At 42.7% G+C, this 26,987-nt stretch overlaps 4 protein-coding genes across 6 annotated transcripts; 3 read left to right on the top strand and 1 right to left on the bottom strand.

Annotated features, from left to right (window-relative positions):
- The first annotated feature begins 20 nt into the window (after window positions 1-20).
- On the top strand, window positions 21-3,406 carry nol12 (nucleolar protein 12). Its single transcript, XM_086290563.1, has 6 exons — window positions 21-336; window positions 780-885; window positions 991-1,039; window positions 1,137-1,282; window positions 1,399-1,496; window positions 2,940-3,406. Exons 1-6 carry the CDS (start codon window positions 233-235, stop codon window positions 3,133-3,135), a joined length of 699 nt encoding a protein of 232 aa, XP_086146689.1. The 5' UTR covers window positions 21-232; the 3' UTR covers window positions 3,136-3,406.
- A 1,153-nt stretch (window positions 3,407-4,559) lies between these two features.
- On the top strand, window positions 4,560-22,510 carry LOC147332111 (TRIO and F-actin-binding protein-like). Of its 2 annotated transcripts, XM_086288510.1 has the most exons (17): window positions 4,560-4,808; window positions 5,914-6,056; window positions 6,357-6,541; window positions 6,953-9,035; window positions 9,202-9,310; window positions 9,649-9,720; window positions 13,112-13,168; window positions 14,385-14,453; window positions 14,997-15,086; window positions 15,346-15,455; window positions 16,323-16,752; window positions 17,364-17,601; window positions 17,983-18,094; window positions 18,895-19,054; window positions 19,191-19,289; window positions 20,065-20,151; window positions 20,909-22,510. In XM_086288510.1, the coding sequence occupies exons 1-17, from the start codon at window positions 4,560-4,562 to the stop codon at window positions 21,068-21,070; spliced, it is 4,455 nt and encodes a 1,484-aa protein (XP_086144636.1). In that variant the 3' UTR covers window positions 21,071-22,510. The 2 variants fall into 2 exon arrangements, with proteins under 2 accessions (XP_086144636.1, XP_086144637.1); XM_086288511.1 differs by lacking the exons at window positions 4,560-4,808; window positions 5,914-6,056; window positions 6,357-6,541; ... (1 more) ...; window positions 9,202-9,310; window positions 9,649-9,720 and adding an exon at window positions 10,174-10,862.
- An 826-nt stretch (window positions 22,511-23,336) lies between these two features.
- On the top strand, window positions 23,337-26,002 carry ndufa6 (NADH:ubiquinone oxidoreductase subunit A6). Its single transcript, XM_086288513.1, has 3 exons — window positions 23,337-23,501; window positions 24,708-24,823; window positions 24,990-26,002. Exons 1-3 carry the CDS (start codon window positions 23,363-23,365, stop codon window positions 25,119-25,121), a joined length of 387 nt encoding a protein of 128 aa, XP_086144639.1. The 5' UTR covers window positions 23,337-23,362; the 3' UTR covers window positions 25,122-26,002.
- On the bottom strand, window positions 25,421-26,870 carry smdt1a (single-pass membrane protein with aspartate-rich tail 1a). 2 transcript variants are annotated; one of them, XM_086288515.1, is made up of 3 exons: window positions 26,672-26,870; window positions 26,390-26,555; window positions 25,421-25,869 (listed from the first exon to the last, which is right to left on the bottom strand). In XM_086288515.1, the coding sequence occupies exons 1-2, from the start codon at window positions 26,825-26,827 to the stop codon at window positions 26,418-26,420; spliced, it is 294 nt and encodes a 97-aa protein (XP_086144641.1). In that variant the 5' UTR covers window positions 26,828-26,870; the 3' UTR covers window positions 25,421-25,869; window positions 26,390-26,417. The 2 variants fall into 2 exon arrangements, with proteins under 2 accessions (XP_086144641.1, XP_086144640.1); XM_086288514.1 differs by having other exon boundaries at window positions 26,398-26,555; window positions 26,672-26,868.
- Between the last annotated feature and the right edge of the window lie 117 nt (window positions 26,871-26,987).

Genomic DNA, 26,987 nt, shown 5'->3' with positions numbered 1-26,987 from the left:
CACGCAAATTCAGGACCTTTTTGCTGTGAAGCAACAGTTCTAGCCACCACGCTAATTTTATTTTATTTTATTTCAAGTGTGTATGTAATTAAAAAAACAAAAAAAACCAAAAAAAAAACTAAAACGCCGCTATCAAACTGTTGGAACTGTAGAGGTCATGTGGTATGTGTTCCCCCCCGGACAAAAATAACAGACGTGCGGTATAGTAACTTAGCGAACTCACGTGCACAACATGAAAAACTTTAAAAACAAAGGCTCCAAAAAGGCTAAGTTCAAGCCAGGATCGAAGAAGAGGGAGAACAAATGCATCGTAACGTTTGACGAGAAAAACAGACAGTGAGTTTGAAAGCGCGTCGCTGAAAACACTGTTTCAACATGTTAGCTAGCATCATAGCACTAGCGCTGATTAGCATGGACTAGTACCAGCTTTTAGTAAATGTTTTTATTTGGGAAGCTTGTTGGAAATAAATGTGTGTAATTTGTGTAAGATTTTAACCAAATAAGTGGAGGCTTTCCCATCTTCCCACTCTCCTCGTCATATTTAAAAATGCTGATGGTGTATGGTGTTCAAACTATCATATACCTGCATTTATAAATATTGTTAATTTCTAGAAATGTTATTATTTGACTAAAGTTTTTTGTTAGGTAATGTAAACCTCATAAATTAACTGTAGCCAGTCTTCCAGTTTGAGTTATAAAGGTTCTCCTTAATAAAGTACACCTTTCTAAGTCTGGCTTAATAAATCTTGGTTTTGGACTTTAATCTGCTTCTCTCTCAGGGAATATCTTACCGGCTTTCACAAGCGTAAGGTGGAGAGGAGGAAAGCGGCAGTAGAAGAAATTCGAAAGAAAATCAAGGAAGAGCAGATAAGAGTCAGAGAAGACGTGAGTCCTCATGGAAAAGAGCCCCGATTTAAAGCCTGTTTTTGCTAAACGCCTGAGCATGTTGAGAAAATAGGCAATGTATTAAATGTGTTTGTCTCCTTACAGAGACACAAGGAATACATAAAGATGCTGAAGGAGAGGACAGAAGCTCTCGGTGAGTTTACAGGAAAACTTGCGCTCTGGTTATTTTACTGATGTCTCATAATCTGTGCATGTAGCTTCATTGCCCTTTATGTGATCCTGTATTGCAGAGGAAGGCGAAGATGATCTGGAAGATGCAATAACCAGCACAACAGAGTCTATGCAGTACGATCATCCCAACCACACAGTAACCGTGACAACCATCAGTGATCTTGACCTCACAGGAGCTCGCCTTCTCAAAGCTGCAGCAAACCAGGTAAATATTAAGGTCTGTAATCATCTGAATAGGCTATATGTGTGTGTTCTTCTAAGTTTGAAGATAACACTGAAGGTAATAATACTGCATTAACACTGAGTATGCTTGTTTTGAAGGCTAATGAGGAGCGTGACGATGAGGTGGAGGGGGAGAAAGAGGAAGAGAAAATGGTTGGAATGCCAAAAAAAGCTGGGAATCCAATACTTAACAAAAAGTAAGCAGTTTGTTAATCACATCTCTAATTGAGAGCAGCTTGTGATCAGTTGTGTCCTGCTTTTAAGATTAAAACGTTGGACTTTGTGTCCAGTGTTGGACGGTTTTTCGTTTGAGCTGATTTCATTTGCTCAGCTAATGTCATGTCAGGATGATGCTGGTGGATGAGATGAGTTGTTCTGTTTGTAGTATTCTCAGAGTATAATGTATTTAATAAAACATTGATATTTGGTGTCCCTGTATCAATACAATATCTACACGTGAAATATCTTAATACTATGCTGCATTGCATTTAGGGATGGGTATTGATAAGATTTTCACGAGTCCGATTCCATTTTCGATTCTGTTTAACGATTCGATTCTTTTTTTTTTTAAAAAGGAGAACACTGAGGTCGATTTGCTTAGAACTTTGTTTTATATCTTCTCTTTGAACAAGATAGAAATTTAGGAGTAACATGGCCTTACAAACCCAACTGTGAGATCTTAAGAGATCCAGCCTACGGCTCTTCAATGGGGTGTCACAGGGTCCCCAGGAAAAAAAATTGTAAATGTAAAATAATAAAATAAATATTCATCTGTAGCAATAACAAAGTATAACATAAATTATTCAGTAGCAATTACACAAGAATATCCAGTAATGTCCCTGCCTACAATTAAACACATTCACTTACTGAAAATCGGGGGCATCTGCTGTGGCAAATGGGTTCAAGCCTTTGACCACAAACTCAGTCACTGCTCAGTGACATTCGTCTATTCTGGCCTGAAAGGAGACGCTACCAGTAGACTGCAGCGAGAACTGCCAGCATCTGAGCCAGCCAGACTCTGTCTCTCTCATCATGGTCACCTAAATGCACAGTAATGGCAGGTTTTGTAATAAGGCAGATCGCGCTAACATAATATGCACTGTTAGTTGACTATTTACCTGCCGCATTAACGGGAGAGGACGCGCAAACGTCACCGCTGCTGCTGGGTTGAGATTCACGAGTCCGGAGCGGAATTAAAAACACGACATTCATTTAAGGTCATCGCGTGTTTTGTGAGCAAATGCTTTTGCATATTCGTAGTGTTTCCTCCCTTAAATGAAATATCTACTTTGCAAGTATTGCAAGTTGCCCTGTTGTCATCTGTTCTCGTAAAGTATAATCAAACTTTTGAGCGTTTGAGCCGCTAAGGCGCCGTGTTTCCTGCCAGGTAAATGACGCTCCGCAACGTGGTGACGTCATTCGGGGCGACTGGAATCAATAAGGGAATCGTTTGCAAAAATGGCAAACAATTCCAAGGAATTGAAACAGTGGGAACCGGTTCTCAACAAGAACCGGTTTTCGATACCCATCCCTAATTGCATTCCTCTACCTCCAGAGTACACACAGCTACCTTACCTGGCCCCTCTAACTCCAGCTGATTGGTTTATTTATTTTTCTCTCTCGCTCTTTCATCACTCCAGGATCCGCTCCCTTACAACGCAGCTCAGCACTTACACCAGCAAGCGGAAGAGGAAAGGGAAGCAGGAAGGCCGAGGCGGACGGGGGCGTCTGACAGAGAAGAGACCTGGTGTCACAGAGGGTAGAAACAAAGGCGGCAGGACCAGCAAGCGTCAGAGACGTAGACAGACCGGGAAGAAAGTGCATCATCAGGACTGAAGGAGTGCATAAAGGGAGGAAGAAACTCCTGACAATGGACTTCTGCTCTTGTTAGGCCAGCTCAACAAACTGGACTTGGTTGTGTTTATGCTCACGTGTCGAACAGAATACGTGTATGCATAAAGATGATGTTGGAGTTACCTGCCCTGTGAAATCTTGTGCTCAGTTTTGTACATTTTCCAACTTTTTTTGTTTCTTCCCATTATTTGTTAATTGTGTACTGAGTGTGCTGTATTTACCTCAAATTTGATTAAAGTAAATTTGAATAATTTCTGATGATCTCATGTTGCGGTCATATGTCACATTATGTCAGCGTGCCCTGTGAGGAATTTTGTCCCACTGTGCTCTATTGTTTAATAGGAAACCTGATGCTGTTGTCAACATCCTCTGGAGAACATCAGGAAACCAACCCTTAGCTCTGTATTTCCTCCTAGCTGAGTATCACCTGTGTTTGTGTGATCTAAAGGAGAACCAAGCAGTTTCATGTAGAACGATAAACAGCCAGCGGCTTTAATATATGTTAAACACCCCCACCTCGCCGGTGTTTATTTATTTACGTTAACCTGAGCCAGCGTGTGCCAGCTGTCGCTAGCATGAGCGTTTCATTTCGCTTTCTAAAGCCCATGATATTTAATACAGCTGCTCAATAGGAGAACCAATAAGCCACTGGCTCCATCTTGGTCCTGGGGTTTGTGTGCGCTTCAGGGTCTCAGCCGTGTCGGCTAAGAGCCGCCATGGATGGCACAGATGCTGCAGTTTCACTCATTGTCAGAGCAGCCAATCAGATTGATTCAAGTGTCTGGCAGGCCGGGAGGACAGAGAGCATGGGGAAGAGGAGGCATGTGCCTGATGGGGGTCTGATGGGCAGTTCATCCTTAATGATGACACGCTGAAGGCTGGAGTCCCTCTTGTCAGGTAATTTTAAATCTTTTTCATAACAAAACCATTTTTATATATTTCTACCATCCTCAGTTTTACACTATTAAAGGCTTAATTGACATGTTGACTATTACCAGAGGCGCTGGTGCTTGTAGAAGTTGCTTGGTTACAGTGCATGTGTCTTGTGGTGTGTAGTACTGTGGAACTGCTCTGACTGGACTGTATTTCATCAGCTGCGAGTGCGGTTAGTTATCAGTGATCTTAACAGTTCTCACGTCCTGAAACAAAAACCCCTTTTTTAGTTTGCAGCTGCTCTGCTTACACCACCTTACAGTAATGTGTCACAATCACGCATTAGTGGCTCATGCTTGCTCTGTACATTACCAAATTAGATTAAATGTGCAGAAACACTTCTGTAATTTGACAGTCTTTTTTTAATGTCTTCCTCAAGTGTTAGATAAATATTTCTGCATATTTCCTGCTGTGGTTTCCCAGTTTTCTCTGTTGGAGGCAATGAACATCCAGGTTCTCCCTCTGCGTTCACCATGGCCCTCTCCGGCGATGAGCCCATCTGCCCCAAGTTCCAGCCCAATATCTTCGACCCCTCCCGCTGCCACGACTGCCTGCGCCAGAGGCACCTGCACGCCGGTGCAGGGGAGAGCACTGAGGTCACGCAGCAACAGATATCTGCTGCCGAGTCCGGAGCCGGGGCTAAAACCGGGATTGGGTCAAGAAAGGGAGAAGCGTTAACACCGATTTCTTCCCAAGCGGAGGAAAGAGACACCAGCAGCAAGGTGAGACAAGCAGGACGGTGATGTGCACAGCAACAGCAGCAAGGTAACCAGGAAGAGATAATGAGAACTCAATGTGCGCTGAGTGATGGGATTAGCTGGATGTGAAGAGCAGCAGGAAGATGCATTAGAGGTCACAGGTCTAAGCAGTAAGGCAGCGCAGCACTGAGATCAGATGTTCTGGTGCAGGAATCAATAAGGCACTGCTGTACTGCTTTAACTTTAATTTAATAATCTACTGATTACTCTTAAACTTAAGTACACCTGACTTAACCCTAGAGTTCGATTCTCTGGTTAAAGAAAGGACCAATTAAGAATTTCCCATTCAACTTTACATGTAAACAAAGTAAATGCCATCATGTCTGAAACTTTACTACTTGTGAGGAAATGAAAGAGAGATCAGAGACGGAGAATAAGAGCCAATGGTGTGGAGCAGGGTAGCAGTAGTGGCTTCTATTAAAAATGAATGAAGCTGGATCATTTACTGCCCTCTTGGGAATGACTTGTAATATTAGACGGGGGTTCAGAGAGGATGGGCATGTTTCTGGACAGTTTCGAAACGGCAGAAACCTGTGCCCCAGCTTCTGTTTGATATGCCTCTATGAAACGTTTGCAATAATCTGTTTATGTGCATATTTTACACCTGATTGTGCTTCTTTTAGATCCCGTAGTATATTACCTGTAGATTCCTAGGAGGTGTTGGGGATTGTCATTCTCTGGCATTTGCAGACAGTTTTCAATCATTCCTTGAGACGGCAAAGTTTATGCAGAGGACGAGTTAAAAAAAAAGTGATGAAATATTAATGAGGAAAGCCACGAGACAGGTCAGGTTACAGAGGTGTAACCCTAATCGAACAGCAGCACATGTGAGCGTCTGTCAGGGAGGACAGAGGGGACAGACGCTATTATCAAAACTGCTGTTCCAGGAGCCGGAGCCAGACGAAGAGGGTTTGTCATGTATGCACTCTGATGTGTACTTTCAGTGAACCTTCACGTGCCGGTGGAGGCGCATCACTTCCTCTCCTCTTTTTGTGACTTGGAGAGATAGAGGGATGGAGTTTGCCGCAAAATTGTGATTTGTCCATGTCTTTCCCTCTCATCCTATCAGGAGGATTCTGATGGTCTGTCAGTGGTGAGCAGCTACTGCGATGTCAATGGAGTTCATCTGGGTTATGGGGAGCCCTCTTTGTGCATCCTGAGCCCCGACTGCGAGCTTTATATCTGCGAGGCTGACGACGACAGCACAGACAGGTAAGAAAGAAGGCATCGTGATGATAAAAGGAGCTGCAATGGCAATTCAATGACTCTAAAGTGTAGTGTGAGAGTTTGTGGAGTTAGATTTAAAACGTACTGTAGTTTATATTGATCTTCCTGCATTCACCATGCTCTCTGACCTGAAAAATGGCTTAAGTTTTATGACGTGTCTATTAAACTGATCAAATTTTCTCCTTTTCTCTGACTTCTTCTCTTGCTTTTCACTCCCCACTCCCGATCTCTCACCTCGTTCATCTCTGCTCTCGTCATTCTTCTTCCATCTCCTCTTCCACGTAGCTGCCGTGAGCAGAGCGACTACCAGGAGTTCAGTGGCTCAGCCAGTGCAGAGGACGAATACCCACCGATCCGTCGCCACCTGGTCAAACTCGATATGACCCGGCTTGACCCGCCACCCCACCGGCCCAACCCAAGGGCTTGGATGGATGACTCTCGGAGCAGAGACAGCTTCAGTAGACATTCGGGTACTTGTAGGCTGACATTGTGTGTTGCTGAATCAATTTCTTAGAACATTAGACTCATAAACCAAAGAAAAATTATAAGAAAGAGAGAAACAGAGGTAGCAGAATCGCCAAAGATATTTACAAATACTCCGTACAGCGGTCGACTGAGTCTTTAGTAAACTTGTGACTTGCTGCAATTGACCAATCTATATCCAGTTACAGCCAGAGGTGTTATTTACTTGGCAATACTATTTGCTGTCATCAGGTGAAGTGTCCAAGAGCAATTATCAGTAATACAATATAGCTCGGTTTGTGTCAGGAAACCTCTGGTAGTTGCTCAGAGGTTGAACTTTGACCTTTGCTTCTCCTATTTCTGTTACCATTGCGTCTTTCTATTTCATCCTATTTAAAAAATATTTTCTTCTCTTCCAGGGTTGAAAGAAGAGCGAGAGAAGCGCGAAAGTGGCTATTTCTCGCTGGGGAGGGCAGCAGGTGCCCGTTCGCTCCATGACAGCCCGTTCCGCCACTTCGAGCGAGGCCATCCCATCTTCAGCAACAGGAACGTCGAGCCAAAAGACATCGTTCCCTTCAGAAATCCTAATCTTGGTGTGGCTTCTCAAAGGCCGATACCAGAGGCTGTGGATGAGGACGTGGATGTGGAAATCCCTCCTCCTGACCCATATGAAATTGCAGTTGAAGTCGAGGCACAAGTTGGCCCTCGCTCTCCGAGCCCTACTCCCTTTAAAATAGCGGAGTCGCTGGCCTCTAGCAGACGAAAGGGTTTCGGCAGTTCATACGGCCGTGTAAGCCCTTCTTCTCCCGTCTCTTCCTATCAGCAGTCGGGGTCGTACAACTCCCCGAGGCAAAGCTCGGCTCTGCAGTCTCGCTCGTCTTCTCCCTCACGTGGAAACCCGACATTCCGACGCAGCGAATCCTTCGCTTCCCTCAGCAGGACTAACTTTGACGGTGGGGGGAGGTCTTCAGGGAGGGAGCCGGGGTCTAGAAGCTCCTTGCAAGGCACACATGGGCGACGTATTGAGTCGGGAACCCTGCCAAGAAACTTCAAATCGTTTGCCAGTTCAGTCAAATCCCAATCCAGCATGATTTCTGATTTTAGGAGTACCTTGCGAAAGACGGAAGCAAATGGGTCTTTAAGTGGTCGGGGTGGCGACTCCAGGAGCTCATCTCCGCAGAGGAAGGACTTTAACAGTTCAAGCCAAATGCCTCTTCACAAAACTGAAACCAGCACTAGTTTATCACATGGACGTGTGTATAACAGAAGGACTTCATCTCCATCAAGAAGGACTTCTGACAGTCGCAGCTCCTCACCGCCAAGGAGGACCTACAGTTCATCTAGCCAATCACTACTTCATAAATCTGAGTCCGTTATGTCTCTAAATGGACGCAGTCACCACGCACGCTGTGGGTCCCCGATAAGAGAAGGTTATGATATTGAGAGCCAGGCTCTGTTGCGTAACCCATCTGTTAGAAATGGGCAGAAAGATCAAGAACAAGAAGTCCCCATCCATCCGTCTCCATCTAAAAGAGGTCATGATACACCAAGTCATTCCATACTGCGGAAGACTGAATCAAGCCCTGCCAGGAGCAGTCGAGGTCGGGATAGCCGTTCTTCCTCTCCTGGAAGGAGGGGTTATGACACCCCCAGCAGGTATCAGCTGAAGAAAACAGACACCGGTAGCTTATTACATGGCCGTAGTCGTGAAAGTCATAAATCTCCCCCTTTGAGGAAAAGCTACGAGACTCCTACTCAGCCTTTGCTGCACAAGTCTGAATTTAACAGCTCAGTCAGAAGTCATGATAGATACAGCTCGTCATCTTTAAGGAGAACTTTTGATGCTTCTGACCAACGTTTGGCACACAAAACAGAAACTAGCAGTTCCTTCAACAGCAGGACTCAAAACAGCCGCAACTCCTCCCCCTCTAGGAAAGACAGCAGTCATCCACCGGGGTACTCAGTCCTCAGAAGTGCCATTAATGGAGACTCTGGTAATTTCTTTCAGAGAAAAAACACCCACGCTGACACAAAATCCAACTCTGATCGCTCACCACGCTCATGGCGAGATTCAACTCATTCCCTCCGCAGCTCCTCGTTATCTCGGGCTGCTTCGCCCTCTAGACATGGTGGAAGTGGCAACAGATCCACTGCTGTCACCTTGGAACGACCAAGGAGCCCAAGCAGCAACAGATCCAGTGTCGGTAGAAACATCCGCGAAGACCGCTGCCCTTCTCCTAATGACAAGAGGACCTCCCGTCATCCTGAGAGCCCTTCACTTCCCATTCAAATGCAGAGGCACACCTCCTCGCAAAGCTCCATGGAGTCCTCTGAGTCAGGCCGGCTCTCTGTGGGATCTACAGGGCGGAACAGGGAGGCGTATGCCATGATAGCTGATGTACCGAAGGTCAAAATGATCCATCACAGCGAGGCCTCGAGCCACGCGGGGAGGCTGCAGAACCAGCAGTCCGTCCGAAGACAGGAGCTCTTCAAGCCAGCCAGGTCAGACTCATGTTACACCTGCATATGTTAAACTGAGCATTTGTTGAGTGGTATGATTACTCGCCAACATTTTCTTGGAGGATCTATAATCTCTTGCCAGCTTTGCTTCTTCTACTCCATTCAACTGGATTAATTAGAGACACTAATAACCTGTCTGCTGTTTCAGCCACTCCTTGAGCAAGCTTCCCTCCAGAGAGTGGGAAGATACAGGAGACACTGAGAGAGAATGGCACAGTGGGTATCTATCTCGAGCTCACTCCTCCACCTCATTACAGGTAGGCCGGCTCAGGCCCATGCCAGTTAATTAAAGGATGTAAGAAACCCACGTTTTTTTTTTAGCTTCTTGATTTAGGTATCTGAAAGTAAGCAGTAGGGCAGACTGGGAACAGAGAGTGCAAATGGTATAGAAGGGTGTAGGAACTGATAAAACCTTGCAATGGCATTTATTGTTATATTATATTATTAATATATTATATTACCTTATATGTTAATGCCTAACTTCATCTACCACATACCACACATCAGGTTTAAAAACAAAACACCTCTATGGATGGGACATGTTTGCTCAGTCCCGTATTGATTTGGTTAATAACTACAAGCTGTTCTTTTCCAGAGATCGGGCAGTCCCACAGCGGATGAGGGCAGTTCTTGGAAAGGTTATTATCACAGATCCGAACAAATGCAGGTATGTTTACACAGCAAAAATATTTAGTCTTGCTTACTTGCACGCCTTGCATGTGCCACATGTATTTTGCGATTCACCATAATAAAACCGCTGTTTTAATTTTACTGCAGTCCCGCCTATTTAAATATCCCTTTTTGTCACATATTTACCAGTGTTTGCACAGCTCCTGTCTGTAACTGCAAAAGCTTTTTAGGTGCTTAAGGTTAAGGTTGCTGGTGTGTCTGTTCCTACACTCTTTAAATTCTCCTTTTAACAGCTGACAGTCGCGTGTCTATCTTTTTTACCTACACCCTGCAGTCATTTCACAACACTGACTGAACTCTGTCAATTGTGGTCTGCTGGGGCATGTGTTGAAATTCCTGAACTGAAACCAATAGCTACAAGAGAGGCTTTTGGTAGAGGGTGGGGGTGCCACTTTATGTGCAAGAGATTTTCAGACGGGAAAATGTGGCAAGTCTTTTTTGAGAGTTTAGAAGAGAAAGCTTGTCTAAGCCAGGGAATGTCAGGATTTTGTATTTGCAGACTAGGACTTTAGATTGACAGACTTTTTTTCCCCCTCCATATCTTATCTTGTTGGGAATACCTGTGTGGCTTCAGTCAATAAGGAGGGTAAAATTTTCCATGGGAGATTCCAGGGAGACTCAGATTGATCCCCACTTTCTCCCCCGCAGGAGCTCCCCGGACCCCTTTTCATAGCCAGGCAGTTTTTTGGGGGTGGTGGGGGCGACGGAGTAGGTGGTAGGCTTGTTTTCTGAACAGATCTTCGCGGACCCGCCCAGGAAGTGACAGACAGACAGAGAGCGAGAGCAGCGAGCAAACAGGCAGCAGGGCTGAAGCGCTACATTAGCTCCGCTCCACTTGTCACAAAGTTGAAAAATTGTTTTTGCTGTTGTTTTTAAAACGCGAAAAACTCGTCCGCGTGCAGCGACATGGACGCACTCTCCCCTTAACGAGGCGGGGTACGTGCTCGGGACGCTGGCGGTTCGCTTGATTGGGTTAACATGGGTATGAATGGCGGGGTTTCATCTTAACTTTTCCTGCGATAAAGTAAGGTGATTTTTTTTAAAAATAGCTAATTAAGCTTGTGCGGTAACAGTACTTTTGTCTTTATCTCACCCTCCCCGGATCCTGTTATCATGACGGTAAGCGGCACCCTCCTTCACTGTACGGCTGTACTTTGAAAACACTTTGTTTTTCCTGCTTGTCACGTCTTCCTGAACCTCTACATTTCAAACGAAGCCTCTCGGCTAGCCGTTCACTCGGCTCGGTTGGGTTAAAGTGTTTAGCTAGTTTATCATAGATGTTAACGTATATTAGCTTTACAAAGCTAGCTAGTTTTAATGTGGCGAGCGTTTGTTTGACTTCGAGGGGTGTGTACATGAAGTTACCGCTAGCTTAGAAGTGACTTTTATTCGTTTAGTTTTATTTGTGGTTCGTATGGAGAAAAACAAGTAAAGTAACTGCTGTCGAAACGAAATACTTGACACTGGTTTCAAAGCGTGGTGTAGTTTCCTCCCCTTTTACCCTACTGCTACTGTTTACAGTAACTGGCACTAGCTTGTAGCTTGAACTGTGTGTGCCTTTTTTTTATAGCCAGCTGTGACACATGTCCTCTGGTTGCAAACAGGCAGACACTGCCAGGCAAAGCTGGCAGGTGTTTTTTAATAACCTAGAAGTACTGGCTGTCCAAACAATAGTAATTTAGGAGTTGGCCTTAGAATGAGTGTACTGTATACCGGGACACTCTCATTAACAATAAGAAAAAAAGGTGAAACCTGTTTAACCTTAAGGACAAAGCTCACCAGACAATACGTCTTTATAGTGACAGGAAACGGGAGATGAAAAGAAGTGATGTTGTCTGTTCATTTGACTGTTTTCCCTTCTTCAGTTTATGACCTTTTCAAGCAAGGTCACGGTTCTGATAGTATAAGGGTTTACTGCTTAACAGGTGTCCGTTTTTCTACGTCAACCATCTGCTTCCTGTTTCTGCTCATGGGCATGTTTTGACATGATGTGAATAATTTGTAATAAGGTTTGACAGATAACTTTCTGTTGTATTTTAGACTTGTCTTTTTTGTTTTTTCAAGGCATACAATCAGTGTTCATTATGGATTTAAAGCCATGTTTAGTTCGATTGTTTTTCTTAAACAAAACCTATAACAACAGAGCTTAAATACAGTAGCTCAATAAAATAAACAGAGAAAATAGCACAGTAAGGTGCAATTACACCTAAATGAGGAACAGAATTTAAAAAAACAAAATGCTCTCTGTGGGGAAAAAATAAGTCTGGGGGAAAAAAAGTAAAATACATTAAAAGAGCTCAGTGAACAAAGGTCTAAATATGATGCTCGACTGTGTGTGTGTCTACACCCAACAATGCTTCTCAGTTAAAGAGCTCAACTTAATTAAATTAAGAATAAAAGGAAACCTGGGGTTTCTCCCTACATTATTCCTGTTATACTCTGTTGTTGGGAGTCATCAGACTGTATCATTGTTAGATTAAAGGAGATCAGTGGCATATATTAACTGGCTCAAACAGAGAGAAAGTGGGCGGTACCATGGCTTGCAAGAATGCAAGTACATAATGGAACATAAATACAGAAAAGGGGTAGTTAAAGATGACAGGACAGACGAGAGAAATTATATTAAGCGTACAGACTTGCAAACAGATGGGAGAAGAACAAAGTAAAAAAAGAGTGGAAAGTCGTGGGGAGCGAGATGCCAGTTGGAGATGAGCTGACAAATGCAGACAGATTTAAAAAGCGAGGAATGTACTTGTTGATGAGTGAGAGATAAGCCAAGTGAGGAGTGTATTGCTTGGAAAAAGGAAGAAAAAAGAAGCTGCTGGCTAATCTTCTAATCTGGGATCACCTCATCTTGAGGTACCTAGCACATGTTTTCCTCTTCCTGTCATCGTGTTTGAAGCTAAAGCAGACCTGCTGCAGTGCAATAGAGCAGCACCCTGTTACGTAAACACAGTGCTGTTGATGTATATAGATTGTTGAGTGAGCTCAATACTGTCTGCTTTACCATCTTGTTAAATGTAAAGCAGTAGAGGATGTAATATAATATAAACTGCTTTAACTGATTTGGCCTATCACTTCTTCACACTGGAAACCAAATTATGGCCTCTGTGGCAAAATAAGGCAGGAGTCTCTGGTCTTTATGTACAATGATAACATAAACCTGTAGTGATGTAGCTGCTGCTCATAACATAAATGTTGTTGTAATTATACTACGCTACCCGCTCTTTAATATGGGGTTGTGTGGTTTGTCCACCCTAGTTCGTTCTTTCTGTTTCTGTTCACTTTCACTTTTTCTTCCTTCGTTAAAAAGCGTTGAACTTTTGTTGCATTTTCTTTGGCGACTTTGACTTTGTTCTGCTTCACAGCCCGACCTCCTGAACTTCAAAAAGGGATGGATGTCAAAACTGGACGAGAGGGGGGAGGTAAAGTGCAGCCAAGTCATATCCTCCTGTCACTCCTTCTCCTTTCCTAGCCTCTTCCCAGCATCACTCGTTCCTAATGAGAGAGGCTGTTTGTAAGGCGATAGCAGCAGATTATCTTTGTTATCATGTTAATAGCTTGGTGGCTTGAGGCATAACAGGTGTGTCCTCTGTTTGAATGAAACGCTTGGGTGGGTGAGAGAGCTTCTCGCTTCACACATGCAGGCTTCCTGTTCCGCTCGTGTTTGTCTCAGCTTTTACAGACCAGGCTCGCGCAAAAAAAAATAGAACATAATAATAATTCTGATACAGTCTTAGATGGCGTGTTATGTTGTTGTGTTTTCAAACCATGTGAAAAAGACTTTTCAAAGGAATATGCAGTCATGTGAAAAACTAAGTACACCCTGATTGCTTCCATTCAAATGTTTGCCTTGATTTATTGATCATCAGCAAGTGTGAGCGTATCTAAAAAATAGAAGTTTTGGTAATTTTCTGCTCTAGACGTAGGTTTACAAAGTTGGATCTGAACAAACTACAAGACGTCTGGAGCAATGTCCTTTGGACAGTCGAGACCAAAGTGGAGATGTTTAGGCCTAATATACACCGACATGTTTGAAGAAAACCAAACTCAGCGCATCAGCGCAAACACCTCAGACCAACTGTTAAGCACGATGGTGGAGGTGTGATGATTTGGTCATATTTTACAGCCACAGGACCTGGCCACCTGCGTCAGTCATGAATTCTTATGCATACCAAAGTATTCTACAGTCACTTATGAGACCACCTGTCTGACAGCTAAAGCTTGGATGTAATTGGGTCGTGCAACAGTGCAACGATCCCAAGCACAGCAGCAAATGTACTACAGAGTGGCTGAAAAAGAAGGAATCAAGGTGCTGATATTGCCCAGTCAAGGTTCAGAGCTAAGCCAGGACCTTCAGAAAGTTATGCATAAAAAAATGTGCACAAACCTTAGTGCACGGAAGCAATGTTGTAAAGAAGAGTGGGCCAAATTCCTCCACAAAGACGTAAGAGACTGATAAAGTGAAACAAAAAATTATTCGAATTGTTCCTGCTAAAGGTGGTTCTACAAGCTATCGAATAGGAAGTACTTAATTTTCAACTGGACTGCATAGAGGACTGAAAATCTTCTTTTTTACTTGTCTACATATTTGGCCTTTTAGAGTTGCTGCTTCCAGTAATTCAGTCTTTGTTTCTTTAGTGGAAGAAGCATTGGTTTGTTCTGACTGATGCAGGACTCAAGTATTACAGGGACTCCACTGCAGAGGAGGTATGTATTGAAGCAAACTTGCATTATTTATGCAGACTGTATAAAAGATGGACAAAGCTTAGTCAGAAAAGAAGAGCTAATGTTAGAATTGCTTTAATCTTGCATTCTGCAGCAGTTGGGCGATCATATGGCTGGAAATAGAAGTCTATAGAAATGACACTACTGCTCACTTGATTTATGACCTCATTAAATGTTTTTCTAAAGGGTTAATGGTCCTGCTCACTTGTTTTAAGTGTCATTAAATACAGTATAATGTCCTCTTTCTAAAATATGGTTCCATTAGACTCAAAAAGTGATGCATGGTGGTCAACATGTCACTGCCATATGGGTGGGCTGTGGTTTTTCAGTCAGGTTCACCCCTGTAAGGTTGTGAAAATGCTCAGCTTGAGGCCTAAAAGTGGACTTGGTCAACCAGTGCATGACATTATAGTGATTATGTCCATCTTTTATATGCAGTCTAGTTTTTGTTTTTTGTTTTTTTATAATGAGAATATGAAATTGTAAGAGAAGTATGCAAACCATGTTCCTGTGGTTTATGTACAGAAAGATGACTTGGATGGAGAGATTGACCTAAAATCCTGTGTCAATGTGTCAGAGTTTGATGTGGAGAAGAACTATGGGTTTCAGATACAGGTGACTGTTTTTGGCACCTTTTGTAGACTGTGACTGTTTTTCATCTTTATATCCACCCATTCTCATCTTCCTTATCAGTTCCATACCCGCTCAACAGTTCCTGCTGTGTTTTCTTACTAATCACGTCTTACATCTCTGTCAGTATCTCTTCCACCTCTCTCTCTGTATATCTCTTTCAGTTTTTCCTCATCCCAACCCTATTACATAATTTTTCTTTTTCTTTTTTGTTTCCATAACCTATATTTCTTTTGTGTTTCAGACACGGGAGGCTGCATTCATGCTGTCTGCCATGACAGCTGGGATCAGGCGGAACTGGATAGAGGTTTTAAAGAAGTGTATTCGGCCCAGCAGCTCTCCTGACATCACACAGTAATTATGAGCAGACATGTTAACATTAACATTAAAATAAAAAGAGTGTTTATTATCAGGTAAAAACATGCCATACAGTCTGGACAATAATGTTTTGAACTATAAGTTTGTGTGTAATTATGGCAAAATGTAGTTATGATTAGACACACAGGGGTGGCTCCTAGAATCAGAATAGTTAGATAGTTTCAAAAAAGAGAATCTCTTTCTTCCACTCGTTTTTACAGAGGTGGTATTCTGGGGAATACATATGGCCAAACCACAGGAATGCATATATCTTGTAACTTGTCACTGTTCTGCCTGATCACAGGCAGATAGACTTACAAAGAAACTCCATAAAGACCCAAAATGTCTCCCACACACTGTCCAACATGAAGTATTTTGACATTTCAAAAAGTACTTTGTTCTTGAGCAACTTGTGGGAGGTGTTTGTCATAGTAACCATATAAAAATGGATTTATTTAAAAGCTAAACATCTAATAAACTCTTAGTGTTGCTTACAACCTCTTGCCTTGAAGGGCAACATCTAAGAAGGCTGGGCTGAAGTGCTAGCTTACACTAAATTCAAGAGTTGCTTGCATCACATTCTTGGACATTTTCTGTTGACCACACAAGAGTCTGTACATGTACCAGCAACCTGACAAGTCACTTTCTGCTGTGATGGTTCAAAATGAGTCAAAGCGTAATTATTTGGATTATTAATGTTCTGCTTGTGTAATGACTCACCAGCAGCTGTGTTCATGTGAGTGTTCATGCTGTAGAGCAATGTTCAGTCCTGATTAATCTCTGCTGATTTAAATTTGATTTATTGATTTTCTTTTTCCATTATGTATAATTTTTTTTTTTTAATTTTCTTTTAAACTTCTCTAGATTACCCGACAGCGACAAGGAAAACTCCCACGATCGCGTTTTGCTGTCCTCTCGTCGACCGACATCACGCCATGGTGAAGCTCAGTCAGAAGTCCCGGCCTCCACCCCATCTTCTCATCGTAGGTTTGACTACGTTGAGCTATCCCCTGTTCCCGCCTCTTCTAGCCTTCGTCTTGCCAGTCAGAGAGAAGCAGGAGAGGGGCAGGGGAGAGAGCACAGCCAAAGGCAGGAGGAGAAGAACACAAGCAGCCAGTGGGATGCCGTGCTGTCCAGGAAGGGCACCGGATCAAACCAAAAGCTACGCATGGAGGAGGAAATCGAGAAGAAGTGGACAGAGTTTGAACAGATGCCCTTAAAGGAGATGAGCTCCTTACCATCAGTGGGATCACGTGCTTCCGGCCAGACAGCCAATGAGGCGCTGCAGAGGGAGGTAGTGCGTGGAGATGATTTTCCAATTTGCACATGACATAAAATGCAAATTAACTCTTCATCGCTATGGATGAAGTAAACACTTCTTATCGTTTTCCACTGCTTTCGGATGCTTTTCAGCAGTGTTTTCCATCTTAAATAAGATGAAGCACATGATTCAAACGGACGGTGTGGGATTGAGAAGGACCCAGATAGTAAACTGGAAAAATACTGCTGAAACTCATGCCTGCTTTTGGTCTGTGTGTGATGTGGACTTTGTTTTGAATCGTTTGCATTTCCAAATCCTAAGGCTGTCTATACCTGACACACCTTACTATGATTTATAAGCACAGAGAATCCCAGCATATTTAATCTTGAATTACAGTTTTGTTTATATATAAAGAGAGTTGAATGGTTTTTCTTAAACTTAAACCCTGTTAGACCAACTTCATAAATTCAGCAGTGAATAGGGTTAAAGGTCAAGCCCAAGGTAGCTCTGGAGTAAGTGTTGGTGTCATTGGACTGCCTGTAGGAAAGAAATGACTCAAATGTGTGTTGCAGTAAAATGGCACATTGATCAGCTTTCTCCACCAGCTTTCAGTAGGCTTTACCTCCGCCTTTTTCTTCTCTCAGGTGGCGTCACTGAGGCAGCAGGTCGAGCAACTACAGCGGAAGGGAGGGGAAGGCGGCGGAGGTGGTGTGCGGGGTGGCTGTGGCCCTGAGGCACCCTGCAGCCGCAGCCTGTTGGCCATGGAGCGTGCTCATCGGCAGGCCCTGGAAGAGCTGCAGAAGCAACACGACCGCCAAGTCAAGGAGCTGGAGGCCCAGAAGGACAGGCTGCTGCTGCAGGAGGCCCAGGACACAGCGCGAGGTCAGTCAAAAAGCACATCAGCCACATATTAACTGCTAAATTCTGAAGCAATAGCCGCTGTTAAACTAAACTTTTACAGGTTTAATTTAAACTTTTACTGACATTACTATAAATGACCATGATTTTTTGTAGTAAAAGACATAATGTGCAGTGCCTGCCTGTGAATGTTCTTAGTAGAATTGATTTCTACTGTATTATGCCACGTCTACCTGTATACATCCTTCTGTTTTAATGCAGTTGAAGGCTGTGAAACATGTTTTCACCGTGCTTTCAACATGCTTTCAGTCTTTCTTGATAACTTTCCCCTTCTCAGTAAAGTTATGGTGTGATAATGTCACTTACAACAGAAAACATTGTGTAACACTCGAGTTTGTGTTTCAGTGATGGAGGCTTTGAAGAAGAAACACAAAGAGGAGCTGGAAAGAGAAGTTGAGAAAGTGAAGAGGCTGAGCAGCGGCGCGGTGGACTCACAGACTCTGCGAGCTCTGCATCAGTACGTAACTTTAGATCAGATTTTGCCAGTGACTTAAAGATGTACTGGGGTCACACTGATACTTATGGAGACAATGATGATGTGACGGATGATTACATAACCTGTTTACTTGTTAAACGATCAGAAAGCGGCTTAAACTTCCACTGCACCCTTCCTTTTAGCTCGGCCTTCATTGGTAATTTATGTGAACATGTCCTTTTGCTTTTGAGTGGGAGCTACGTGGCCATAAAAGGGTATTCTGTTAAATAAAAGTTTGAATTTGCAGACTCGTTGAAGTAAGGCCATTACCACAGCCGCCTCTTGGTCCTGTCAGGCGCTTAAGGAATGCGGAAGAATTTGGTCATGGATTAGTTTTCTTTTGTAAGCGTCGCAGGCCTTTGACACAGACTGTCTCAGTGGCTGCAGCTGGAACCTGCATTTTAGGGCTTAACTATGTTGCCTACACTGCATTTTTTACCTCTGCATGCTCTTCCTTATTTTTGTGGTCATTGGTTATAAGTAGCAAAGAGGTTTTAAAACCACAGGAGGAAATACTCAAGTCATGAAGAAAAAAAGAGCACCACGAAGGAATCCTACTATACTCTAGTTATATTTTCATAATGTGAAAAAAGGGGTTGTCCAACTCTTTTTTTTTTTTTAATTTTTTTTATATGAAATATATATTGTTTTGTGTAACTGCTGCTGATGTGTAATAGAGTAAAGAGAAACTTGATGTGAAACGGCAGCATTGAAGTTGTTGTATCAGTGGTTTGGTTCACCGAAGCCCCGACGTGAACACAGTTTTCTTTGTGTTGCTGCAGGGCAGAAGCTCAGGCCTCGCAGAGAGAGCTGGCCGGACTGTCTGAGCGCTACTCTCAGAAGTGTCTGGAGCTAAACAGAGCTGAACAGAACAACGCAGAGAGGGAACGGGAAATCAGCCGCAAGGAGAGAGACATGGAGCAACTGAGGAAAGAGAACCAGGTGGGTCAGCTGCAGTAGACTCAGCTGGGAAGAATGATGCATTCACTTTACAGCCCCCAACTAAATATGTGTATGCAGATTTCTACAAACAAACGGCCATTACTTGAAATCACACAGGCCAAATTTTTTCCTTTAGGACTTAAAGGCCCGTTTGACAGAGGAGATGAAACGAATACAATCTGCCATCAGAGATCACGGCTCAGAGGACAAAAACAGGATGCCCTGCGAGCTAGAGGTAACAACTCTTTAATGTATACCTGAAACTGAAAGCATACCAGGCACTTCTGTATCTGCTAGGACTTTTTTTTTTTTTTTTAAGCAATACCAGCGTGAAACGGTTGTGAAAATCTGCAAGTTGCACCGAGAGCTGCAGCATTAGTTTAGAAGAACAACAATAACTGACAGCAAGCCTAAGAAATGGCCTGCTTTATGGGTGTGTTGTGCTCAGCTACATAAAGATACCTGTTTGTAGTCAATCTGATGCCATAGATGAGGCATTCAAATGAGTACCTGTTATACTTATTATTTTCTCTCATATCTATACTGTTGAAATTGTGGATGCTTACAATGAACATTGCCAAAGATTAGACTTTGCAAAAACTACTTTAGTAAAGTCCAGCGAGCTGTAAATTCCACTACAATCTATTTCTCTGTCGTCAGTACATTCGGCCTTGGGTGAAAAATAAATCTCTGCGAATATAGTTCACTGTAACAGCTGCAGATTATCTAGCATGATTTATGCATTTGGGTCACAGCAAACATGTCAGCAGTACAAACCTCTCCAAATTCAACTGGAGAATGCAGAGTTTGAGTTGGACTCTACGGTAATCTGTCAATGTTTGCAGAAATATTCAAGAATATGCTTCAGCCTGACCGTTTTGGCCTCTCAAGTAAATGACAGTGGTGTTCCGGCCCTTATCTACAACTACATAAATTACAGTGCAGGCTGTTTTGTCATTTAAAGGAAACGCCCACAATATGTGTTTTTTATTTTTTTGTTTTTTTCCCAGGTTCTACTCAGGATGAAAGACAACGAGATACAGTACTTGCAGAAAGAGATCAGCTGTCTAAGAAATGAGCTGCAGTTCCTTAACATGGTAGAGTGTGTGTGTGTGTGTGTGTGTGTGTGTGTGTGTTTGAGGGGTGGATTTTTTTTTCATGAATTTACCAATAGGCTGTAAATAAAAGATGCAAGTAGTTATTGTGACCTCCCATTGTGTTGGATTTTCGCTGTTGCCTTTTTGGTGTTTTGAAACAAGGTGTGTTCAGATGAGACGGTAGAGCTTTTAATCAAATGCTAGCTGGGTTAGCAGGGCGCATCTCCGCCCTGCTGCTCCGTGACTTGTCTACAAATACAAGTTAGTTTTTGGCTTGTCATTTTTGGCAACTGCGGCAGTCTGCTGTCATTCAGAACAATCTCAGTGAGGTTTTTGGCAGCACCCTCTTTGTGACCAGTTTCACCTAGCAACAGCTACCAACCACTTTGGTTGGTTTTCTGGGGAGTACAAATCTTTCCCCCTCATCGAGAGGTTTCCAACCATTAGTACCTACTCAGATCGACTTGTACCAAGGTGGTTTTTTTTTTTTTTTCTTTACTCAAATGAGGACCAAAATTTACTAAATGAATCGCCATGCTCTGTAGAAGACATATTGACTTTTTAGGTCTGAAGAGCACTGTCATCTTTGATGTACAGTCTATAGGTGAATGCCAACATTGTCATAGAAAATGCAGATCATGAGTAATTTAGCTAGTTTAAAACATGCATGCAAGATGTTTTTTTGTTTTTTTCCCTTCACAGTGGATGTGATGTCACTGAGATAGCCTGAGAGATTTTCTGTCACTCTGCTCCACAGGAAAAACAGCTGGCCTGTAAGCGATATGGAGAGTTGCAAGAGGAACTGAGTGGGATGAAGGGCCGAAATGAGCGAGAGATTCAGAGTCTAAAGGAGCACTTGAAGCTGGCTATGGCTGCTCTGCAGGAGGGGCAAAAGCTGGGGAACAGCCTGGACCACTGAGAGAATACTTCTGGTACTAAAGCTCTGTCAGACATGGTGACCAGTGCGGACTGATATGGAACAGATGTTTTCTCGTTTGTTTGTTGTTTAGGAGAACGAAAGGATGGTTACTGTTTTTGCTGGACAGTCCCTGCTGTGTGGAGACTTTGATAATGCCTTAAATTTTAATCACTCTGCCAATAAGAGCACAGGAGAGAAGTTTGCCTTCGTTGCTTTCTATTGTGTGGTTATAGTTGTGAAAGAGCGTATTTAAACCTGAAGTATGACCTTTTTCCAAGTAGTTTTGTTCCTTGATATAACCAAGTACTTTCAATGCATAAAACTGTGACTCAAATCTGAAAACAATATTTAAAAACTAAACAAAATCTGCAGTAAAATCACATCTGGCTTTGAAGCCCAGTCTCCTGGGGAAAAACAGTGTTTCATCTATCAGTTTAGTACAACCTGCTACCTCTTTGGACGTTGTTACTGCTTAAACCATGTCACCAGGCTTCATAAAGGTCAGAAAGCTTTGAAGGCAACCTTCTCTCTCTAGCTTAATGAGCAGCATAGAGTAGCCATTAGCTGGTTACGTTACACTGGGCCATATATAATGTACAAAATTGCACTTTTAATTTTTTTTTTTTTTTAAGTTTGGCTTTTGTTGGTTTTGAGTGGAAGCGGTGTGTATGAGTGCACACTTGGTCTGAAAACTGGAAAGCTTTATTGAGTATCTTTTTTGTTGTTGTTTTTAAATGTGGTATTGTAGATAAAGACTTCATACTGTATCAGCTTTTTCTTTTTTAATTTTTGGATGAATAAACTTCTCATTGGCCCTATGTGCTGCCTGAGACGGCAAAGGTCGGAAGAGCTGCTGTCATCTCAGTTTTCTGTATTACAGCTTTTGAGGCATGTTTACTTTGTGAAAATGGCACACAGTACTTAAGAAACGTATTTGCTGTATTTTTTTTTTCTTTTGAACTGGGAAACTTGCTGATGTTCTGTCGGGTTTGAGAATATAAAATTCAAAAATCTCTATTGGGATGAAAACAGGACAAAACAGCAAAAAATGTTTAATTCCTTGGCGGTTTAAGGGGGTGGGGCTGGATTGGAAGTTGATCTGTGATCGTACAGAAGCAGATTCAGCTCAGCTTTCTTTGGTTGCTTTTAAAGGCTGTTGAATGAATGTTGTCCCGTATCACAGATGTCCTCAGTTTTAAGCCATGGCTGAGAACTCTCAAGCCTCCAGTCTCTCCTGATCATTATTGGCATACTGTGTGCCACCATCACAGCAAATGACAGGTGTTGCATCAATGAGCCAGTTTTTTTGTATTGACGGTATGTATTGCGATAAAAAGAATTATCTAACTTTTAAAAATGTGTTCATATTTAATGTACAGTAGAGCCTTTGTCATCTTTGTAAATAAACATTTTTGCAATCAATAAAAGACGTTCAACAGCACATAATGTACGTTTCATTTCTGCAAGATTGTATCCGCCCAAAACCTGCAGACGTTTGTGTTTTTCAGTTCTGTGCTTAATCTAATGTAAGGATACGTTTCATAAAGAAAAAAAAAAACCCTGCATGGTGTTGGAGATGTGAGTACAGGTCCCACTAAAGGCTGTCAGGCCTTCATGCCACCCTCACAGAATCTATTTCTCACAATTTGGTCAGAAATATGGACACAAGTTGTCAGCTGTAGGTCACTTTATAGAGCAGTGGTAGTCGTCCTGATGCTGGTGTGATGCCCTTCTTTGAGCATCACACCAGTAGCAGGCCTGGTCCTGGTTCTTGGGCCTAATATCTCGCATGAGAACTGAACAAGCTTCTCGGATGAGAGGTGAAATGTCTTCAAGCAACTTAAAGAAGTCCAGACGCTTTTCTTTCCAAGCTCCTTAGACTAACTAATATCTCCTTCATGTCCCATCCTGAATGAAATGGACTCTCTGGACTGCAGGTCTCATATCATAATGCTAGCATGAGAAAAATCAGTTGGGTTTTTTTTTTTCTGGGGGGGGCACACAGCAAGAGTCTCTGGGAATGACCTGTAAAACCATCTTTTAGGAGGTTGTCCAGTTTGACCTGTTGTTACTTTTCTTTCCACCAGAGCAAGTGAAACGGATCCACAGTGGTTTCTGCTTCTTAACTGGACAGGTTGATATCCCTGAAGTTTAACAAATTTTGTGTTATTCTGTAATGAAGCGTTCCCTTCATTTTGTGAGCGGTGTCTTGAACCAGCCGTACCTCTAGGTGGCAGCAGAGCGCTTTCAGCACTAATTTAATGAAACCGGAAAATAGCAACAGTAGCAGTTATGGCGTCCACAGCGGCGACCCGGACGGCAGCTGGTGCTGCTAAAGTCGTTAAACCGATTTTTAGCCGTGATTTGGACGAGGCTAAGCGCCGAGTCCGGGAGTTATACCGAGCATGGTACCGGGAGGTCCCCAACACAGGTACGTGTGCTCCCTTTAGCGGGTAAACTGTGTGGAAGAAGCGAGGCGAGCGTCAAGGTCGCGTCTATGGAGCGGTGCAGAATAATTAACATTAGCTGCTAGCACAGAGGATCCTGAATATGACAATGTTTTAAAGACTCTCTCCTCTCTTGTGTCAGATAGAGATGGTGATGTTTCCGTTTAATCTAAACTGTAAAGGGAAGTTCATGACTTCAAAGCAACCTTTAGATACTGACTCTAGCTAGCGTTCATTTTGGCTCCAGGCAGATGAGGCTGCATCGAGGATTATGTACTCTGTACTTTATGTCCACACATTTTAACTTAAAATCATACAAACAAATACAGAATCGATTAAAAAAGAAAAGAGGTGCATATATTACGTTACGTTGTTGTGTGGGTTCATGCTTACAGAAGACCTGTTACTTTATTGAATATAATATGTAAAGCAGCTTCGTAACACCCGTAGTTAGCAAGAATTCCATGTTCAGCATTCACTTTGTTTTGGCTCCTAGCAGGTGGTTACTTACACGGTTACCCATCAGATCCTTTAAGAGGTTTATTTAAGGTGTACATCTAAGGGGTACATTAAATCTTCGGATTTTTAAAAGAACAATTTTCCTATATCCATATGCGGTGTAAAAATGTGGAACAGTACAAGTTTGGAATTAAATATATATATTGTTTTATGTGCAGACTAGTACATAGTTAATTATGTATATTGTCTGATTACATGTTATATCGAGGAACACTGATGAGTAAATTATTAAATAGCATTAAGGGAGTAGGATTAAATAAATGTGTACTTTAGACCTTTTCGAACATGTAAATTGTTCGCTGTATAGATTTATTCCTTGCAACGTGATTTTTTTTCTATTTTGCTTTCTGTTCAGTGCATTTTGTTATTACGATATTATTACTATTTACCTCTTCAAAATCAATCAATTACAAACAGAGTGATTTCCTTATGTTTAACACCCAAATGCTGATGATCATCTGATCTGATGTAGCAAAACAAATATGGCATAATGATGATGATGAGTGGCAACTTTGCAAAAACAAAGACAGTAGGACAATTTTATTTCAAATAGCCGCTGTAGATTGATTTAATTCATGCAGCTGTAATAGTAACATTTAGGAATGATGTCCTAGATAAAGTGTGTGTAGCAGAACCAAAATGGCTCTCCGTTTGTGTCTGTTCCTCTGCAGTCGCAATGTTTCAGCTGGACATCACAACACGCCAAGGAAGAGACAAAGTTAGGGAGATGTTTGACAAGAACAAGCACATCACCGACCCCCGTGTGATCGACATGTTGGTCATTAAGGTAAAAGCAGCACCTGTGACAAGAAACAGTAAATATGATTTTTCTCAAGGCGGTGTCTCTTAGGGCTCTGATTGCTGGTTAAATCTAACTTAGAGCCACACTGAGTTGTTTACTTCACGGTGTGTTGTGGTGTTCTCCGTTTTTTGTGTGTGTGTGCTATTTAAAGGGGAAAATGGAACTTCAGGAAACGATCCACGTCTGGAAGCAGAAGACCCACATAATGCGCTATTTCTACGAGTCTGAAGAACCTCGCCCCACCGACTTCCTGTCCAAATTCTACCGGGGACACGACCAATGAACTGTACAGCTCTCGGCCTGCCCTGTGACCTGTTTTTTGGTTGTGTCCAATTTGACAGCTGTTTCTCTTTATTGTAAATATACACTTAACAATCACCTATCTATAGTTCAGTCTCTTTTTATTATTGATATTGTCAGTTGGATCAATTAAAGCCATCAGCACACCATGACTGAACGTGCAGATGCTGTTGTGAGCGGGTTGTTTCAAACAACATAAAGCTTTTTCACTGCAGACAGTAGGAAAAGCATGTGAGAGCTGAATCTTCATTATTATTATTGATTTCATCAGTTTTATTATTATTTTTTTCCTGCTGCTATGAAAAGCTTTAATCTTGTATTTGGAAAATTGACATTTCCAGACCAAAACTGAGCCGAAAGCTCTAACAGTAAGAGGGACAAATAACATTTTACAGTCTGGATTTTGTCCTCCTTAAGAAGGTATAATCCATAAAACTGGACATGAAACAGCTCCTGGGAATAACTTAACAGCTTTGTTCCAAACAAGTTTCATATTTCATGCAATGAAGTGTTTTAAACAGTTGATAGAAAATTTAATTTTATTGAAATCATTGTGTTCTGGTATCGATGTGTAAGATGTGAGTAGTGAATGACAAATACAGTACAATACGATCAGCCCGGGGCAGCAAAAACCCTGAATCTAGTGCACAAAGACGCAACTCCGGCAAGGTGTTAATCTGCTGAGATGCTCACTGACGCTGGGCGGTGGTCATCGTCACACAATACACAATCTGTGAGGGGCAGAAAAAGTGTGTTGATTTATTTTTACACTATAAAGGCCTGTAAACGGTTACATCTTAATATGAGATGTTTAAGAACTGCTGCAAAAGCCTGAAGAAAAATAAAGCAGACAGAAGCATTCAAGCTGCTAATGTGAGCGTAATGTTTTTATTACAGAGCTGACGCTCTGAGCAGCAATCTTAAAGCCTGGTCGGCAACAGCAAAGGGGACCTATTGTACTGATTGGTGACCCCTCACAAAGATTGTAAAATGACTATGTATTGATTTTCCTTCTTTTTGACTCGCATGGATTACTCAGTGTTTTTCATAAAAGCATCCATCACTATTATAGTACACATATATATGATAGAAAACAAAGAATCTTAATAGGTACCTTTTAATGAAGCATGTTATTTTTTTTTAATTGCAATGGTAACTCCCACATTTCAGTCTGTACTGAACAACACTGTACAACACAGACGGAGCAGGGAGCGTGCACTCTGCCACACCCACAGCGACAGCCAGCGATACCTGCTAACCTGAAGCTTTCCAGACCCCCTCAATCATCATCGTCGTCGTCCTCGGGGACGAAGATGTCGTGCTCCTCCAGGAGGGCGGCAAAGTTCTTGCTGATCTGCGTCCCCACATACAAGAAGGGTACCACTATCAGGGCGATCCGGATAAGGCCGAAGGGGGTCTGCTCCCCGGTGTCACACACCCCACCACAGAAACAACAACGTTATTTAACGGCGCTCGTGAGACTACACCTTCCGAGGATCTGATTTCGTAACACTTTGTGCAAATGAGACTCACCTTTCTGGGTTTGGGGAGCATAGCACCGGACGACGAGCACACGGCCGTCCGGCACGCTGTCACGGTGTTCCCCGGTACACTGGAGGGGGTCAGCGGGGATCTGCGGGGGGCTCTGAGGATAGACAGCCTGACGAGGCGACTGAGGGCCGACGCCATGTTTACAGCGTTTGACGATGCAGCGGCAATGCGGAAAACGAACCGGAGATGAATTGTGATGTGCAAGAAGAGGGCGGAAACAGCGCCCCCCTGTGGTGACTCAACAGCACCGCGTTTTTGTTTTTATTTTCCCGACTGCATTTCCCAAAGTTGAAATAAA

Source organism: Aulonocara sp. 'chitande type north' Nkhata Bay, linkage group LG4 (genome assembly GCF_057382095.1).
Source record: "Aulonocara sp. 'chitande type north' Nkhata Bay isolate Kocher_YH1m ecotype deep benthic linkage group LG4, A_spYH_male_GT1.1, whole genome shotgun sequence".
Taxonomy (NCBI): Eukaryota; Metazoa; Chordata; class Actinopteri; order Cichliformes; family Cichlidae; genus Aulonocara; species Aulonocara sp. 'chitande type north' Nkhata Bay.
Note: the sequence above shows the minus strand (reverse complement) of the source record. Positions and strands in the feature narration are given on the sequence as shown.